This window comes from Balaenoptera acutorostrata, chromosome 4, assembly GCF_949987535.1.
Source record: "Balaenoptera acutorostrata chromosome 4, mBalAcu1.1, whole genome shotgun sequence".
Taxonomy (NCBI): domain Eukaryota; kingdom Metazoa; phylum Chordata; class Mammalia; order Artiodactyla; family Balaenopteridae; genus Balaenoptera; species Balaenoptera acutorostrata.
The window spans coordinates 72,229,998-72,248,529 of NC_080067.1; the positions used below are offsets into that span (position 1 = coordinate 72,229,998).

At 38.2% G+C, this 18,532-nt stretch overlaps 1 protein-coding gene across 1 annotated transcript in view; it reads left to right on the forward strand.

The window, feature by feature from the left end:
- Nucleotides 1–18,532, forward strand: part of TPRG1 (tumor protein p63 regulated 1) — a 111,271-nt gene that overhangs the window by 6,236 nt on the left and 86,503 nt on the right. Inside the window, 1 exon segment of the mRNA XM_007195223.1 lies at nt 3,275–3,366. Within this exon segment, the coding sequence (XP_007195285.1) occupies nt 3,275–3,366 (92 nt within the window).

Consider the following 18,532-nt stretch of genomic DNA (forward strand, 5'->3'; position numbering starts at 1 on the left):
CTTATCCATCTAACAAATGTTTACACTGATGCATGGAATGACAAGGTGACTTAACATGGGTCTCACAGCCAGCAGAAAGGCTGAGATTTAAAACCTTGTTCTGGACACAAGTCAAAGTGTTCACACACTTTATTTCATTTTTGACACTAAAAGGCTGAAGTTAATTTATCATAGTAACCAATAATAACAAATGGAGGAGAGTTAAATACTCTATCAGGATATGATGCATAACTGTTCCATAGAGGCATAACTGATATTTCTACTGAAGGTAAGAATTCAGGCAGTGAGGACATGGACAGAACTCCAGAGACTTCCAAACTGTTCTATAAGGAATACACTTTATTTTTAATGTTTAACTTTTGAAAATGTGTACAACCAAACAACACCCATCCACTGGCTCTATCCACCAAGTTCCTTTCCTACCCTTAGGGAACCGCTGTTAACATTTTCTATGTATCCTTCTAGAGTGACTTTAGGCCTGTACAAACACAAATACTTATTCTTATCCATTCTCCTCCTTTTCACACAAAAAGGTGGCATATTTATCCTTTCTTCTGAACATTTTTTTCCTTTCACTTAATAACGTATTTTGAAATCAAAGATTAGTACATGTTTCTTCATTTTTTACATATTTATCATATTTCATTGCATGGATATATCCCATAATATACCTAACAAGTCTACTATTGATAGATATTTGCATGGTTTCCAAGTTTTTGCTATCCACAAACTAGGCTGCAAAGGACACTTTATACATATGTCATTTTGTACATATGCAAGAGTATCTATAGTATAACTTCACAGAAATGGAATGTGTGGATCGAAGATTAGATCATTTTGATAGCTTTTGCCAATTGCCTTCCATAGGGAAGACAAGTAAGGTTTTGAAAAATTCTACATTCTTTTATTCATCTTTACATGTTTTTGGCAAAGTGTATGGCATAAAAGCATCCAACAAAATGCTTATTTTAGGATTATTTCATTATTCTCCAATTCCACTTATAATTTTTTTCTTCTGAAAAGTATTAGTTTCACTACCAAGTTATATTAGCTTGAGGCAGAAATTATGTGAATACAGGAAAAGAGACAGGAAAAATAGCCATGATGAGTCATCAAAGAAAGCATCATTTTTTAGAGAACTTTGACCAGTGGGCCTAGTAGAGTCAGGCTGTATCATGGGGAGCCGAAGATGACGGGTGATGGGAGAATTGTCACAGAATCAGGAAATTTCCCTGCAGGGTAGTCCAGTCCTACCAGCTGGATTACTGGAAACCAGTGATGTTGACACAATCTCCTGTGTCAGTGGGAGCTCAAGGCATATTTGACTAGTGTCCCAGAACTTACTGATTTTATGACACACAGGTTTCAGCAAACACGGGGTACCATACTAGCTTTCTGACAATCCTTTAACCAGCAGCGGAGGATGACAAAAGAGTTGGAAATCATTCAGTCCCCTGGCTGACTGTCCAATCCAACAGGAAACTTGTTAAAATTGAAAATTAGAATCTCTCAGTGTAAAAGGCTATGATTATATTTTCTTGAAGATTTCCAGGAGGTTTTGATCATCAGCTTGGCTCAGAAAGCTTTGGTTCAGTCTACTCAGTTGTCTTATAGATAAAGAAGTGGAAGCCAAGGAAAGTTAAATAATTATCTGTAGGTCACAGAATTTATTCATGACATATCTGGACTATGAACCCAGGTCATTCAATTCTCTGTAGTTGTCCTATCCATTTCCTGGATGACTTGTGCTGTGTGGAATGAGTGGAAGGGAGGGGGACAGCTAAGGACGTAAAGTTCTGTACCATTTACTACCACTTCATCTGAAGCAGCTCCATTCTTTTCCTGTATTTTACATGTGGACTCATATAAGATTTTTCTTAACTGATGGACTCTGTGGCCAACGTCTTTTAAAGCCTTTTATCATAGTCTGAGAAAACAAGCAAACCAAAATCCTACAATCGCCTCACCTCTGGGAGAAGATATTTGAATGGGTCCTAGCCAGGCTAGTATCCCCATTTCTTTTCGGGAGAGAAAGGTCTCAAGCTAAGGAGGATTAGGAATGTTAATGTTTATGGAAGATTAGGTGTCTAGCATAAAGCCTTATTATACAGAGAATATATGAGAACTTGTAACATACTTGTCCCAGGGTTGGGCATGAGACCAGCACTGTGTTGTAGGCCTGGAAGTGGAATGTCTGGGTTTCCTGTCTTGTCTCTGTCACTTCTTAGCTGAGTGGACTTGACAAGTTATATACTTCCCTACACAGACCCCTGTTTTCACACTAATAAAATGGAATGGCTTATAATAGATAAGCCCTTGGCTGTAGTGGTTCTCAACTTTGGCTATACATTGGAGTTATCTGGGATGCTTTTAAAACTCCTGATGTACTGTTACGTGAATCCCACTGAGTATCTGATATAACTGGCCTGGTGCACAGCCCTGGCATTAGGATTTTCAAAATCTCCACCGGTGATTCTGATGGGTAACCAAGGCTGAGAGTAACTGCCTAGAGAACAATGGTTCTTATAGTAGAGTCCCACACCAACAGCATCACCCAGGAACTTGTTAGAAATGCAAATTCTCAGGCCCACCCCAGAACTACTGAATCAGAAACTCTGTGGACAGTGCCCAGAAATCTGTTTTAAGACACATTTCAGGTGATTCTGATATGTGTTGAAGTTTAAGAATCACTGAGCTAGAGGGTCTATGAATTTATTATTAAGACAGGGCTAATCCATTTTTAAGCTAGAGGCAGGCTCATAGTAGGAATTCCTTTTTGGATAAAGGTAAAAAAAGAGAGAGGTAAGGAGACAAAAAATTCATTTCCCAGAGCCAGATAAAATTATAGTCAGAATATTGGAAGAAGCTTTCCTCCTTTGTGTTTTATGGCCATGTACTCTTTGAAGAGAGAAAGGTTAGATTTTAGAAATGTATGTATTGCTAAATGCATTGAACTTCCTGATACACATTTGTTTATTAGAAAAACTGGTGCTCTGAAAATGACTATCTTCATTTCTATGAGAAAATGTGAGTAAGATTATAAAAATCTCACAGGACTTGGATCACTTTTGTCCCACCCAAGGAGAGCAACTTAGTAATTACCAGAGTTTAAGACTAAGCTCTCCAGCAGGCAGTGCCTACAACAAACAGGCAACTCCAAGAATTATCTTTCCTGGTCAACTTTTTGGAGGAATTGCTGGGATATAGTAATTAATCATAAGCATGAAGAGGACTCAGTCTTCTCTAAACTAGGTATTCTCTTTTTCCTACTCAGCCAGGGGCCATTGAGACTGCCACGGAAGACTTGAAAGGCCACATTGCCAAGACTTCTAGAGAGAAAATTCAAGGCTTCTGGCTCTTGACAGAGTGAGTAGTTATGACTAAGTGAAAGGCAGTGGAAATCTAGCCTTCCTTGACAACACCATAATAGAATAGGAGATGGCCCAGTGGAAGAATTTCTCCTGGTTACAGTGAGATAATTGATTGACATATCCAGCTGGAGAGTAAAGTTTCATGGTGCCCCATGGCTGATGGTATGACCAGGTTTGACTTCTATCACTGTTTTCCAGGCTAGTTGCTTCACTCAACCATCACTGTGACTACCTTAGGTCAGGCCCTCATCAGGGCTCTCAGGGACCATTGTATTAGCCTCCTAACTGATCTCTCTGGTTCCAATCTCTGTTTCTTGTAAGTACTCTCCCTCCAACCACATCAGGCTACTAACCATCCCACTCTGGGTACAGTGGAAAGGAAGGTTGGGAAAGAGGATGAATGAGATCAACATATACAGTGTGAATTTTATCATTAGGTAAATTGGGTACAATAACATGAGCAACAAAACTAGGGAAATCATGCAGGATAAAGACAGGCCACCTTGGAGGTAGGGAGGGATAGATTGGGAGTTTGGAATTGACATGTACACACTGCTATATTTAAAATTGATAACCAACAAGGACCTACTGTATAGCACAGGGAACTCTGCTCAATATTCTGTAATAACCTAAATGGGAACAGAATTTGAAAAAGAATAGATACATGTACATGTATAACTGAATCCCTTTGCTCTGCACCTGAAACTAACACAACATTGTTAATCAGCTATACTCCAATATAAAATACAAATTTAAAAAAACAAAACAAGCAAATAAAAAGCCCTCAAAAGAAAGGCCACCTGTCCAGAGTTAAGATAAAAAACAAATCTAACACTTAAGTGCTTGTCACTTTAATGACTGCTCCATTCACCCTCAAGACTTATCTTAGCTACAGGGGTTTTCATTGCCAAAGACACAATGAAGATGGTTAACTTTCTGTCCTACCGTGAAACTCTAGTGTCTGTGTGACCTTTTTTCCACCCACCAGGTGAATATTAGGAATGCCATGGTCCTTATAATAATAAGTAAAATATGCACATAATAAGGGTAAGAGGCATCTCTTTTCTTCTGCAGAATCCATGATATTAAGTGGAGAATGCAATTAGAACTCCATTTGAGATACTTAATTGGTTCAGTAAGTTTTCTTCGTAATACAATCACCAAAGGTTCCAGCCGGAAAGCTCAGTCATTTCTACACCTGAGTGAAGAATCATTTTATCTTTCCCTTCTGGGAGGGACATCTTCTTTGAATACATTTTAGGAGGACAACACTGGAATGTTTAACCTTCCAGTCGAGCAGAACAAATCCCTCAATCAAAGGAATGCAGAACCAAATAACATGTGAATCCATCTTTCTGACCACCATATCATATTTTTGTTTCAAATGGGTTCCAAAAATTGAATTAAAATGAATTTTTGAAAACCAAGCTGACAAGTTCTGAGCATTTGTGTCTTCATCTATGAATTGTAGATAATGATATATACCTGACAAGTTGTTATGAAGACTAAACAAGGTAACATTTTAAAATTCTTAGCAAAGTCCCTAGCACATAGTGGATTTTCAATGGACATCAGTGTCCTTCCTCTGTTCTCAAGTACTAACTATTGGTAAAAGGCAATAGTTTTTGACGTTGTTATTGGTAGCCTCTACCTTTATTTCTATCTTGTCCATCTCTATCTCTATCATCTCTGGGTTACCTTTAATGAAATGTCTTTTAATTTATTCACTTTCACCAACTTACATTTTATTCTCTTCTCTCCACCTCCCATCTGCAGAATAAAATATGATTTGTGCAAATGAAAAGGCTGCCTTGATTAAGCGAGATGTCTACGTAAATTCTGAAGGTCACATCAGAAGTAAACACTTACCTATTTTGTTTCTACAATGTATCTCACTTTTTTTCTACAATATATCTCATTTCATTTCTACAATGTATCTCATTTATAAGAAAGAATGCACAAACATGGTCTTTCAAATCCAGTGGTGGCTATTTTTGAATTCTCAAATAATAGAATCAGTAATTTCTTTAATGGTGCATATTTTGTTTGGTTTTATTTGTATAGAAGTTTGACTTGTTTTTTTGCTTGCTTGAATGTTTCTGTTCAGTGATTACAATGGCCTGTAGATATCAATTTTCGAAAGATAAATCTGATTGTGTGACCTTCATTGAGGTTTAACACTATAATTGTGTGCTTGATTTAACATCAACTAGGATGATTGCTAACACCAGCAGTTTTCAGGTAAATATGAACAGCTTTGCCCCAAAGACGCAAGTCTTGTACCTACCTCTGAACCTAATAGGAAGCTCAGAAAGTTGGTAAGAACTCTCTGGCAACTAGTTTTCTATTTCTCTTTTGTCTTGTGGTACCCATTTATATTAAGGACAATAATGAGGCATGTATCCTGTACATGTAGAATTTCAAGCAATCATATTTGCTTATTTGCTATCAGACTTTCTTCCTTTGCACATTGGAACCCATTTCTCCTTTTTAAATTGTAGTGATTTTGTGTTCTTTTTTGGTCGTTCTTCTCTCTCAAAATTCTTTCACTTCTCCCACAACCCTCCATCAAAATCTGCTTTCAAGAAAAGATCTGATTCCAGTCGTTTTTACCAGAGTAAGACATTGCCAGTTTCTTTTCTTTGCCTGTTACTCTTTGTAGCTGGTTCAGACTGCCTTCATGTAATGGAAGGAGGTGCCAGTTGTAAAGAAAATGTTCAGGCATCTGGACTAAATGAATGGGCTCCCATTCACTGTAACTGTTCCAGCAGAAGATAGGAAGCTGTTTATCAAAGAAGGGGCATGCATAGGTTTTGAATGACCTTTCAGACTTAAGTCCTCTGTTTATTTGTAGTGCAGCAACAAACAGCAACAGCAAAGCCAATCAAACAAAAAACAAAACCTCCAAAATAACAACAGCAAGACTGAACAAAACAAATGTATAAACACACAGGCCCAGAAAGGTGAGAGCCTGGGCTGCTCTTGTCCCCTTTCTTCCTTTTTCTAATGGAATATGACTCATCCATTCCTGCAAGTTACAGGGGCTGTAACATAGACCAATTTCCCCAGCCTCACCAACCACACAAGACTCTTTTCAAGCATAACACTTTTTTTGTATGTGACAGAAAAGATTGGGCTTCATGTACATCAACTTTCAGCTCCTTCTGGGTAGATGAGAAATCCCTGGCTACTCATCAGTGGTTTAAAGAATATCTGCTTTCAAACCAGTATTCCAGTTTCAGAATGATAAATAGTAAAAACCCTTTTAATGTAGTATATAGCACATGCAAAAGTATCTTCATGTCCATGAACTTGCTTTACCTTCCCTATGTCCTTGTTAGTTAGTATGATTCCCATTTTATAGATGAGAGGTGGAGACTAGGGAAAATGGAGTGGCCAGATGAAGATCCCATAAGTGATAGAGCAAGAAAGATGGACCACCACACCCCTGCAATAGCTGGGTTATGATTCTTTCCCCAAGGATATACGGTGTAGATGTGGGGTGACTAATAAGCCCAGCTCCATCTTTAGTCATGGTTGGTCAGACTCCTAGAAGTAGTTTGATATAGGAGGGCGAGGTGGGAGCTGTTGAGAGGAAACTTGAAAAGGGCTTTTGGGCCTTGTGTATCATGTTTAAGAACTTCAATTCTATCCCTTAGGTGATAGGGAGGCTCTGATGGGTGAGAACATGTGACTGTATTTATATTTTATGAAGATCACTAAAAGTCCACAATCCCTTATCCAAAACCCTTGAATCAGCTGAGAATTTTTCATATTTTGGAAATGTAAAACAATGCATATGTTGTTTATTTTATGCCCCAAGTGGAGGTCTGGGACAACCCCCCATAATCAAACATATTAATATCTTTGCAGGGAAACATGTATATTAAAAATAGAATAAATGGTCATGCTGGTTCAGATCTGGTTTTACAGCAAAGTGAGTTTGCACCACGGCTGCAATTTTCAGAGTTTTGTTGAATTTGAAATTGTAGATCAGGGTTTGTGGCCCATACATGTTTGAAATGTGGAGGATCAATGAATGGGTGGGAGACTAGGTGACATATTAGATACTTATGCAATATCCTTGAGGGTCTGATCCAGTGGCATGCTGGAGCTGGTTCACATGTGCTCATAAGAGGTGAATGGTAGGATTTCAGGAATTTTGAGAATCAGTTGTTAATTCTTTAAATTATATACTTTTACAAGTTATTATTATATGTAAAATTAAATTAAATTAGTTTCACCCCCAAATAAATTTTTTTTGAATTTTATTTTATTTATTATTATTATTTTTAACATCTTTATTGGGGTATAAGTGCTTTACAATGGTGTGTTAGTTTCTGCTGTATAACAAAGCGAGTCAGCTACATGTATACATATATCCCCATATCCCCTCTCTCTTGTGTCTCCCTCCCACCCTCCCTATCCCACCCCTCTAGGTGGTCACAAAGCACTGAGCTGATCTCCCTGTGCCATGCGGCTGCTTCCCACTAGCTATCTATTTCACATTTGGTAGTGTATATATGTCCATGCCACTCTCTCACTTCGTCCCAGCTTACCCTTCCTCCTCCCTGTGTCCTCAAGTCCATTCTCTACATCTGTATCTTTATTCCTGTCCTGCCCCTAGGTTCTTCAGAACCTTTTTTTTCTTTTTTTTTTCTTTTAGATTCCATATATATGTGTTAGCATATGGTATTTGTTTTTCTCTTTATGACTTACTTCACTCTGTATGACAGATTCTAGGTCCATCCACCTCACTACAAAATAACTCAATTTCATTTCTTTTTATGGCTGAGTAATATTCCATTGTATATATGTATACATTGTATATATATCTTCTTTATCTATTCATCTGTCAGTGGACACTTAGGTTACTTCCATGTCCTGGATATTGTAAATAGAGCTGCAATGAACATTGTGGTACATGACTCTTTTTGAATTATGGTTTTCTCAGGGTATATGCCCAGTAGTGGGATTGCTGGGTCGTATGGTAGTTCTATTTTTAGTTTTTTAAGGAACCTCCATACTATTCTCCATAGTGGCTGTATCAATTTACGTTCACACCAACAGTGCAAGAGGGTTCCCTTTTCTCCACACCCTCTCCAGCATTTATTGTTTGTAGATTTTTTGATGATGGCCATTCTGACTGGTGTGACATGATACCTCACTGTAGTTTTGATTTGCATTTCTCTAATGATTAGTGATGTTGAGCATCCTTTCATGTGTTTGTTGGCAATCTGTATATCTTCTTTGGAGAAACATCTATTTAGGTCTTCTACTCATTTTTGAATTGGGTTTTTTGTGTTTTTGATATTGAGCTGCATGAGTTGCTTGTAAATTTTGGAGATTAATCCTTTGTCAGTTGCTTCATTTGCAAAAATTTTCTCCCATTCTGAGGGTTGTCTTTTTGTCTTGTTTGTGGTTTCCTTTGCTGTGCAAAAGCTTTTAAGTTTCATTAGGTCCCATTTATTTTTGTTTTTATTTCCGTGGGTCAAAAAGGATCTTGCTGTGATTTATGTCATTGAACGTTCTGCCTAAGTTTTCCTCTAAGAGTTTTATAGTGTCTGGCCTTACATTTAGGTCTTTAATCCATTTTGAGGTTTTTTTTGTGTATGTTGTTAGGGAGTGTTCTAATTTCATTCTTTTACATGTAGCTGTCCAGTTTTCCCAGCACCACTTATTGAAGAGGCCGTCTTTTCTCCATTGTATAGTCTTGCCTCCTTTATCAAAGATAATATGACCATATGTGTGTGGGTTTATCTCTGGGCTTTCTATCCTGTTCCATTGATCCATATTTCTGTTTTTGTGCCAGTACCATACTGTCTTGATTACTGTAACTTTGTAGTATAGTCTGAAGTCCAGGAGCCTGATTCCTCCAGCTTCGTTTTTCTTCCTCAAGATTGCTTTGGGGTCTTTTTTGTTTTCATACAAATTGTGAAATTTTTTCTTCTAGTTCTGTGAAAAATGCCATTGGTAGTTTGATAGGGATTTCATTGAATCTGTAGATTGCTTTGGGTAGTATAGTCATTTTCACAGTGTTGATTTTTCCAATCCACAAACATGGTATATCTCTCCATCTGTTTGTATCATCTTTAATTTCTTTCATCAGTGTCTTATAGTTTTCTGCATACAGGTCTTTTGTCTCCTTAGGTAGGTTTATTCCTAGGTATTTTATTCTTTTTGTTGCAAAGGTAAATGGAAGTGTTTCCTTACTTTCTCTATCAGATTTTTCATCATCAGTGTATAGGAATGCAAGAGATTTCTGTGCATTAATTTTGTATCCTGCTACTTTACCAAATTCATTGATTAGCTCTAGGAGTTTTCTGGTAGCATCTTTAGGATTCTCTATGTATAGTATCATGTCATCTGCAAATAGTGACAGCTTTACTTCTTCTTTTCCGATTTGGATTCCTTTTATTTCTTTGTCTTCTCTGATTGCTGTGGCTAACACTTCCAAAACTATGTTGAATAATAGTGGTGAGAGTGGGCAACCTTGTCTTGTTCCTGATCTTAGTGGAAATGGTTTCAGTTTTTCACCATTGAGGACAATGTTGGCTGTGGGTTTGTCATATATGGCCTTTATTATGTTGAGGAAAGTTCCCTCTATGCCTACTTTCTGCAGGGCTTTTATCATAAATGGGTGTTGAATTTTGTCAAAAGCTTTCTCTGCATCTATTGAGATGATCATATGGTTTTTCTCCCTCAATTTGTTAATATGGTGTATCACATTGATTGATTTGCGTATATTGAAGAATCCTTGCATTCCTGGGATAAACCCCACTTGATCATGGTGTATGATCCTTTTAATGTGCTGTTGGATTCTGTTTGCTAGTATTTTGTTGAGGATTTTTGCATCTATGTTCATCAGTGATATTGGCCTGTAGTTTTCTTTCTTTGTGACATCTTTGTCTGGTTTTGGTATCAGGGTGATGGTGGCCTCGTAGAATGAGTTTGGGAGTGTTCCTCCCTCTGCAATATTTTGGAAGAGTTTGAGAAGGATAGGTGTTAGCTCTTCTCTGAATTTTTTTTTTTTTTTAAATGTTAATCATTGATAGGCTACTTTCTGGTAATTTATTTATTTATTTATTTATTTTTGGCCGTGTTGGGTCTTCGTTCCTGTGCGAGGGCTTTCTCCACTTGTGGCAAGCGGGGGCCACTCTTCATCGCGGTGCGCGGGCCTCTCACTATCGCGGCCTCTCTTGTTGCGGAGCACAGGCTCCAGACGCGCAGGCTCAGTAGTTGTGGCTCACGGGCCTAGTTGCTCCGCGGCATGTGGGATCTTCCCAGACCAGGGCTCGAACCCGTGTCCCCTGCATTGGCAGGCAGACTCTCAACCACTGCGCCACCAGGGAAGCCCTTCTCTGAATGTTTGATAGAATTTGCCTGTGAAGCCATCTGGTCCTTGGGTTTTGTTTGTTGGAAGATTTTTTTTAAAATTATTTATTTATTTGTTTGTTTTGTTTTTGTTTATGGCTGTGTTGGGTCTTCGTTTCTGTGAGAGGGCTTTCTCTAATTGTGGCAAGTGGGGGCCACTCTTCATCGCGGTGCGCAGGCCTCTCATTATCACAGCCTCTCTTGTTGCAGAGCACAGGCTCCAGACGCACAGGCTCAGTAACTGTGACTCATGGGCCTAGTTGCTCCGTGGCATGTGGGATCTTCCCAGACCAGGGCTCGAACCCGTGTCCCCTGCATTCACAGGCAGATTCTCAACCACTGCGCCACCAGGGAAGCCCTGTTGGAAGATTTTTAATCACAATTTCAATTTCAGTGTTTGTGACTTGCCTGTTTATATTTTCTATTTCTTCCTGGTTCAGTCTCGGAAGGTTGTGCTTTTCTAAGAATTTGTCCATTTCTTTCAGGTTGTCCATTTTATTGGCATACAGTTGCTTGTAGTAATCTCCCATGATACTTTGTGTTTCTGCAGTGTCAGTTGATACTTCTTCTTTTTCATTTCTAATTTTATTGATTTGAGTCTTCTACCTTTATTTCTTGATTCATCTGGCTAATGGTTTATCAATTTTGTTTATCTTCTCAAAGAACTAGCTTTTAGATTTACTGATCTTTGCTATTGTTTCCTTCATTTCTTTTTCATTTATTTCTGATCTGATCTTTATGATTTCTGTCCTTCTGCTAACTTTGGGTTGTTTTTGTTCTTCCTTCTCTAATCGCTTTAGGTGTAAGATTAGGTTGTTTATTTGAGATTTTTCTTGTTTCTTGAAGTAGGATTGTATTGCTATAAACTTCCCTCTTAGAACTGCTTTTGCTGCGTCCCATAGGTTTTGGGTCATCGTGTTTTCATTGTCATTTGTTTCTAGGTATTTTTTGATTTCCTCTTTGATTTCTTCAGTCATCTCTTGGTTATTTAGTAGTGCATTGTTTAGCTTCCATGTATTTGTATTTTTTACAGATTTTTTCCTGTAATTGATATCTACTCTCATAGCGTTGTGTTCAGAAAAGATACTTGATAGGATTTCAATTTTCTTAAATTTACCAAGGCTTGATGTGTGACCCAAGATATGATCTATCCTGGAGAATGTTCCATGAGCACTTGAGAAGAAAGTGTATTCTGTTGTTTTTGGATGGAATGTCCTATAAATGTCAATTAAGCCCATCTTGTTTAATGTATCATTTAAAGCTTGTATTTCCTTATTTATTTTCAGTTTGGATGATCTGTCCATGGTGAAAGTGGGGTGTTAAAGTCCCCTACTATTATTGTGTTACTGTCGACTCCTCCTTTCATGGCTGTTAGCATTTGCCTTATGTATTGAGGTGCTCCTATGTTGGGTGCTTAAATATTTACAATTGTTATATCTTCTTCTTGGATTGAACCCTCGATTATTATGTATTGTCCTTCTTTGTCTCTTGTAATAGTCTTCATTTTAAAGTCCATTTTGTCTGATATGAGAATTGTTACTCCAGCTTTCTTTTGATTTCCATTTGCGTGGAATATCTTTTTCCATCCCCTCACTTTCAGTCTGTATGTGTCCCTAGGTCTGAAGTGGGTCTCTTGTAGACAGCATATATATGGGTCTTGTTTTTGTATCCATTCAGCCAGTCTATGTCTTTTGGTTGGAGTATTTAATCCATTTTCATTTAAGGTAGTTGTCGATATGTATGTTCCTATTTCCATTTTCTTAATTATTTTGGGTTTGTTATTATAGGTCTTTTCCTTGTCTTGTGTTTCCTGCTTAGAGAAGTCCCTTTAGCATTTGTTGTAAAGCTGGTTTGGTGGTGCTGAATTCTCTTAGCTTTTTCTTGTCTGTAAAGGTGTTAATTTCTCTGTTGAATCTGAATGAGATCCTTGTTGGGTAGAGTAATATTGGCTGTAGATTTTTCCCTTTCATCACTTTAAATATGTCCTGCTACTCCCTTCCTGCTTGCAGAGTTTCTGCTGAAAATCAGCTGTTAACCTTATGGGGATTCCCTTTTATGTTATTTGTTGTTTTTCCCTTTCTGTTTTTAATATTTTTTCTTTGTATTTAATTTTTGATAGTTTGATTAATATGTGTCTTGACATGTTTCTTCTTGGATTTATCCTGGATGGGACTCTCTGTGCTTCCTTGACTTGACTGACTCTTTCCTTTCCCATATTAGGGAAGTTTTCAACTATAATCTCTTCAAATATATTCTCAGTCCCCCTTTTTTTTTCTCTTCTTCTTCTGGGACCCCTATAATTTGAATGTTGGTGCATTTAATGTTGTTCCAGAGGTCTCTGAGACTGTCCTCAATTTTTTTCATTCTTTTTTCTTTATTCTGCTCTGCGGTAGTTATTTTCACTATTTTTGTCTTCCAGGTCATATATCCGTTCTTCTGCCTCAGTTATTTTGCTATTGATTCCTTCTAGAGAATTTTTAATTTCATTTATTGTGTTGTTCATCATTGTTTGTTTACTCTTCAGTTCTTCTAGGTCCTTGTTAAACATTTCTTGAATTTTCTCCATTCTATTTCCAAGATTTTGGATCATCTTTACTATCATTACTCTGAATTCTTTTTCAGGTAGACTGCCTATTTCTTCTTCATTTGTTTGGTCTGGTGGGTTTTTACCTTTCACCCCAAATAAATTTAAAACAAAGGTAATATACTCAAAATGCCTCATCCTCTGATGATTTTACTTCACTTTGCTGTTATGTATGCTCTGGGGGTTATTTTTGCCTATTCTATTTGTGTGGTGGAAATAATACACGACAGTGTGTTCCTGCCCATCTCTACCAACTGGATGTTCAGTGATATCAGGTTGGTAGCTTGGAATTGGCCCCGGTGATAGTGATTATCCCGTGGAAATAAGCAAACTAGAGATCAGAGTTTGATTTATTGTTTTGTTTATTGTCTAAACTTAAGAAAGTAATAGAAGATATATTAACAATGCAGATTAAGTTTAAAAGTGAGTCATGTCTGTGGCTATAATATTGTCACAGCACAAAAAAGTTGAGGAAATATACTTCCAGAATTCAAAAACTATTATCCAAATCAGCAAAAAGTCACCTTTTTCATTGGTGAATGGATGAAGTCTGGACAGGTGGCTGAGGAAAGATGAATGCCAAGCAGAGGTTGCAAGGTTGCAGAAGGTCTGTGTTCTGCCTGGGGCAGAGGACACTGGCTGTTCTCGCATCAACCTGCTGACTCCCAGCCTAAGCTGGGAATTCCAAAAGGCCTCTTCTTCCTCTGTATCCCTTTAGTGCTCTCTACTGCAGAATCATAACATGGGGCACACTTGAAAGCAGAAGTGCTTAAGGGAATCTGATGTTTATCATAGAGCATATACTGAAGTGTGCATTAGGAACTGAGAAGCGATAAGCTGACAACTGACATAGCTGGGCTTTGTGGATCTTTGTGTTTAATCATCTAGGGGGAAGGAGTTCCAGGTAATGCTTGGGCTTTGGCCTGGCAAACTGATGGGCTGTCTGTGCCACAATTCTAAGTTAAGAAGGACATGGTAACTCTACCTTATTGAGAAACCACCATGTGCCAATCATTGGAGGAGAAACTGTGCACACAGTCTCACTTAATCCTCCCAACAGTCTTGTCATTCACTTTTTACAGAACTTGTTGTATAAAGTTGTGGGGGGAAAAATGTGTCTGAGGTGTCCATAGAGCCTCCTCATAGTGGTATTGAATAGATGGTTCTACATATGTGTACAGATGCCATCTCCATTAGTTTTCAAAAGGGGCAGTAATCCTGACATATTTATATAGGCCTGCCCTCTATAGGTGGTAAGCGCATGAAATAGCATTAAGTCAGTCAAAGCATTTTCCAAGGGATATCACCCAAACTAGTGCAGATTAACTTCTTTGAGATGTTCTAAATTTAGACAGATATATCATTCAGTAGATTAGAAAAATGAGTTTGAAGGCACTTGGGTAGCAAATACAAGGAGGATGGACAGAGAGACCAAAAGGAGAACTAGAGAGATGCTATCAGCTCCAGTGAGATCCCAGTTAGCTGAAACCATTAAGAATACCCTAAGGTATTCTTAGTGTACCATATATACTAATATGTATAAAATAGATAACTAATAAGAACCTGCTATATAAAAAATAAATAAGTAAAATAAAATTTAAAAATTCAAAAGAAAAAAAAAGAATACCATAAGGAGACTTCAAGTGAGACTCAGGCTTCCAGCCCAGCCCAACCCATTTAGGAATTTTATAACTTTACAGCTGTAAAGAGAGGATGATGTTTATCTCCTCCTCGTACTGTCTTTCTTGGCCCTCTGGGAAAGGACTTTTACAATAAATAGTGCATACGCTTTTAGAAGTGATCCATTAAGCCAGTACCAAGGAGAACATCTTGACACTCTATTGAGTCTCAGAAAAGTGCAATACGATGGCAGTGACGTGGCTCTTCAGTCAAATGTACTCAAGATGTCTTTGTCTGTGGTGGTTCAGGAGGCGGGAGGAGATGGGATCTTCCCTCCACACACATTAGTGTGAAGTGGTGGTGTGGGTTTTTGTTCTCATCCCTCTTATTCCTGAATGAGAGGACTTGCCTCTAGTGGCTGGGATCAAGTAACTCTTGCTCTTCATCTTCATGGCAAATACTTTCAGCATGTTTCATTGCCTGCTTCTCCTGAAACCCACCTAGGTTTTTATCCTCAGACTTTGGTGAAATCTGACTAACTATCTGTGTCGGACATAAAGACAGAATGAAAGTGAAGTCAAGGAAGCAGCCTGGTGTCATAGAAAGAGTCCTGAATTTGGAATCAGAAGACTTGGGTTTGATTCCTGGCTCTGCTACTTATTATCAGTGTAGCTAGGTGAACTTGAGTGGGCTTTCCATTTTGTTTTTTTAAATTAGTGAATTTGTTTTAATACAGTCTTTAATCCATTAGAAATCCACTGCTCTTGAAAGAAGCACAGCTAGTGTTAATTTTTGGTATATATTATTCCAGCTTTTCTCCATGCAATCTTCTGTCAAAGATTTTATAACATTAATAGGTAACATTTATTGAGCACTTAAACTGTACCTTGTGATAAGTGCTTTCCATGCATTTACCATTATATTTGTATAATTTATATAATTTTGATGATCTCTAAATGGCATTTTTCTTAGGTTTTTTTCCTCGTATTTTTCTTGGTTATCTTGTAATTTTTGTAAAGTATTAGACAATTACTTTTAAACTGTCAGTGGCTACACAAATGTAAATGTTTATATTATCCTTTTAAAATTGAAGCACCAAGTAAGGGAGAGTTACCAGTGGGCCAGAGTAACATTTCACAATTGGAAAGAGAAATGAAAATATATAAGGCAATCTCCACTTATTTTTTGATAAAAAATAGTAAGTAATATTCCTGTAGCACTTTATAGTTTAAAAATTACTCTTCTTCATTTAATTCAATCTTCATAACAATTGTCTGAGGCAGGAAACATGAACTCCAATTTGCAGATGAGGAAATCAAAGCTCAGAAGAGTAACACATACAAAATAGATAAACAAAAAAGACCTACTCTATAGCACAGGGAACTATACTCAATATCTTGTAATAACCTATAATGGAAGAGAATGTAAAAAAAGAATATATATATATATGTATGTATGTATTGTATAACTAAATCACTTTACTCTACACCTGAAACTAACACATTATAAATCAACTATATTTCAATAAAAATTTTTGAAAAAGAAGAGTGACACAGCTCTAAAGTAGCAGAGACAGGGCTCCAATGCATTATGCTGCCCTGACTTTTGCTAAAATGGTCTTTTGCTACTGTGCGCAGATTCCATGTGTGCCCCTTATCAGATTGTAACCCAAAGGTTAAACTCAGAATTCTGTTTCTTGGGCTTGGTGGGGTAGGTGGAATTGTGCAGGGCATCTCTGCTTAATTTAGAATGATTTCCCAGAAGAAAGAACTATCCTAGATGTTTAAATAAAAAGAAAGGCATCCGGGAAGCGAAGCAATGTTGAGGCACAGGAGACCGAACGATTTCCCAGGCACAGGGTGCCACTGGAGTTCACTGATCCCCAAAGCAATGCCTGTGTTTGCTTTCACACTTGCACTCACATTTGATCTTCAAACAGACCCAGGGGAGGAGGCAAGGAGGAACTATTGGCTTTATTTTCTGGTTGAAGAAACCCAGAGATTAAACGACCTATCTAAGGGCAACCACTTATTAAGGGTCACAGGACGGCTTGACTTCTCGGGACCTCTCTCTCAGCCCAGTTGTCTTCTCACTGTACTGCTCTCGCTGCCTTTTGTGATTTTTTTCATCTCCCGACACAGCCATCACCACGGTTTAAATTGGTTAAATGATCTTTGTGCCTGTGTCTGGTTTCTTCATTGATTGTCTATTGTTTGCAGGGAGGAGGACAGTGATTCCTTGGGCAGGTTCAGAGACCTTTTCCTCTTTTCCTCTCCAGATCTTTCTGGCCTTGTGTTGTCCGTTTGACTTTATTTAGTCTTTTCCCAGAATCAAGTAAAAAGTCAGATACTTGTAGGGAATGGTGGCTGCTGTTGATGGGCTAAGGTCAATCATACTTTATCTTGTTACAGTATAATTAGGAATGCTGAACTACTTTTGTAATGAAAAACACTGCTACTAATAATTTAAAAAATAAAGACACACACAAAACAAAAACCCCAAGTAAACTGAGGAATCAGGGACTGCTAAACATTTTAGTCATGAATAATAAATGTAATATGCAAATTAACAACCTGAAATGTATCTCCTACCCAACCCCACTCATTTTTACATACTTTCATTTATTCTAGACTTTGCTACTCAAAGTGTGGTCTTGGAATCAGCAGCAGCAGCATCACCTAGGAGCTTGTTAGCAATGCCGACCCTCAGGACCCACCCCAGTCATACTAAACCTGAGTCTGCATTTTCATAGGATCTCTAGTTGATTTCTATCATTAAAGTTTGAGAAGCACCGGTCTAGATCACTCTCATGCTCATGCTCTGAGGATATCAGTGGATTCTCACTGCCTATATACTCTTCTGTTGCATCTTTAAGACCCTACATGTCATGGACCGAATTTCCCTTTCTAACCTTACTTACCATTATGCCCTTTAACAAATTCTACCAGTCAAATTGAATTGCCTGCTGTTCCCCCGAAATTCCTGACACAATACCTTGGCTTCATGATTGTACTCATCCAATTTGCTCTATTTGGTATGTTCTCTCTCCTTCCTGTTCATCCAGACATTTCCTGTCCTTCAGGGACACTATGCCTATAAAGCCTTTCCATATTAATTCAACCAGAATAATCTTCTCTCCCGTCTCTGTGCTCACCTTATACAACATAATATAGTTCATTGTGTACATTGTGAGGAAAGCATTCCTTAAGTCAGGGCCTGATTCGGAGTCACCTTTGTCCAAGCCCATCTCTGCCCACCTGCCAGTACTTAGTATAGTGTCTGGCATTTGGTAGGGGCTGAGAACTGATCATGGACTTGACTTGCATCTAATTCTGATAGAGCCATCTATTGCTTGAAGCCCTTCACTGACATTAGCAGGGTCCATCCATCGAGTCCTGCCTCTATTACCCTGGGCCTCCAAGCAGCTCAAAGCTCAACGAGACTTCCCCCATCCTTGGGTGAAAGCACTCAGGCTGAAAATGCCTCAAATCTATCAAGATGTTAATGACCTGTGGCAGGACTCTGGCAGCAACAAAGGCACCTCTGTTGCCAGAATCCATTTATTCTGGGTGGGTGTTTTCGA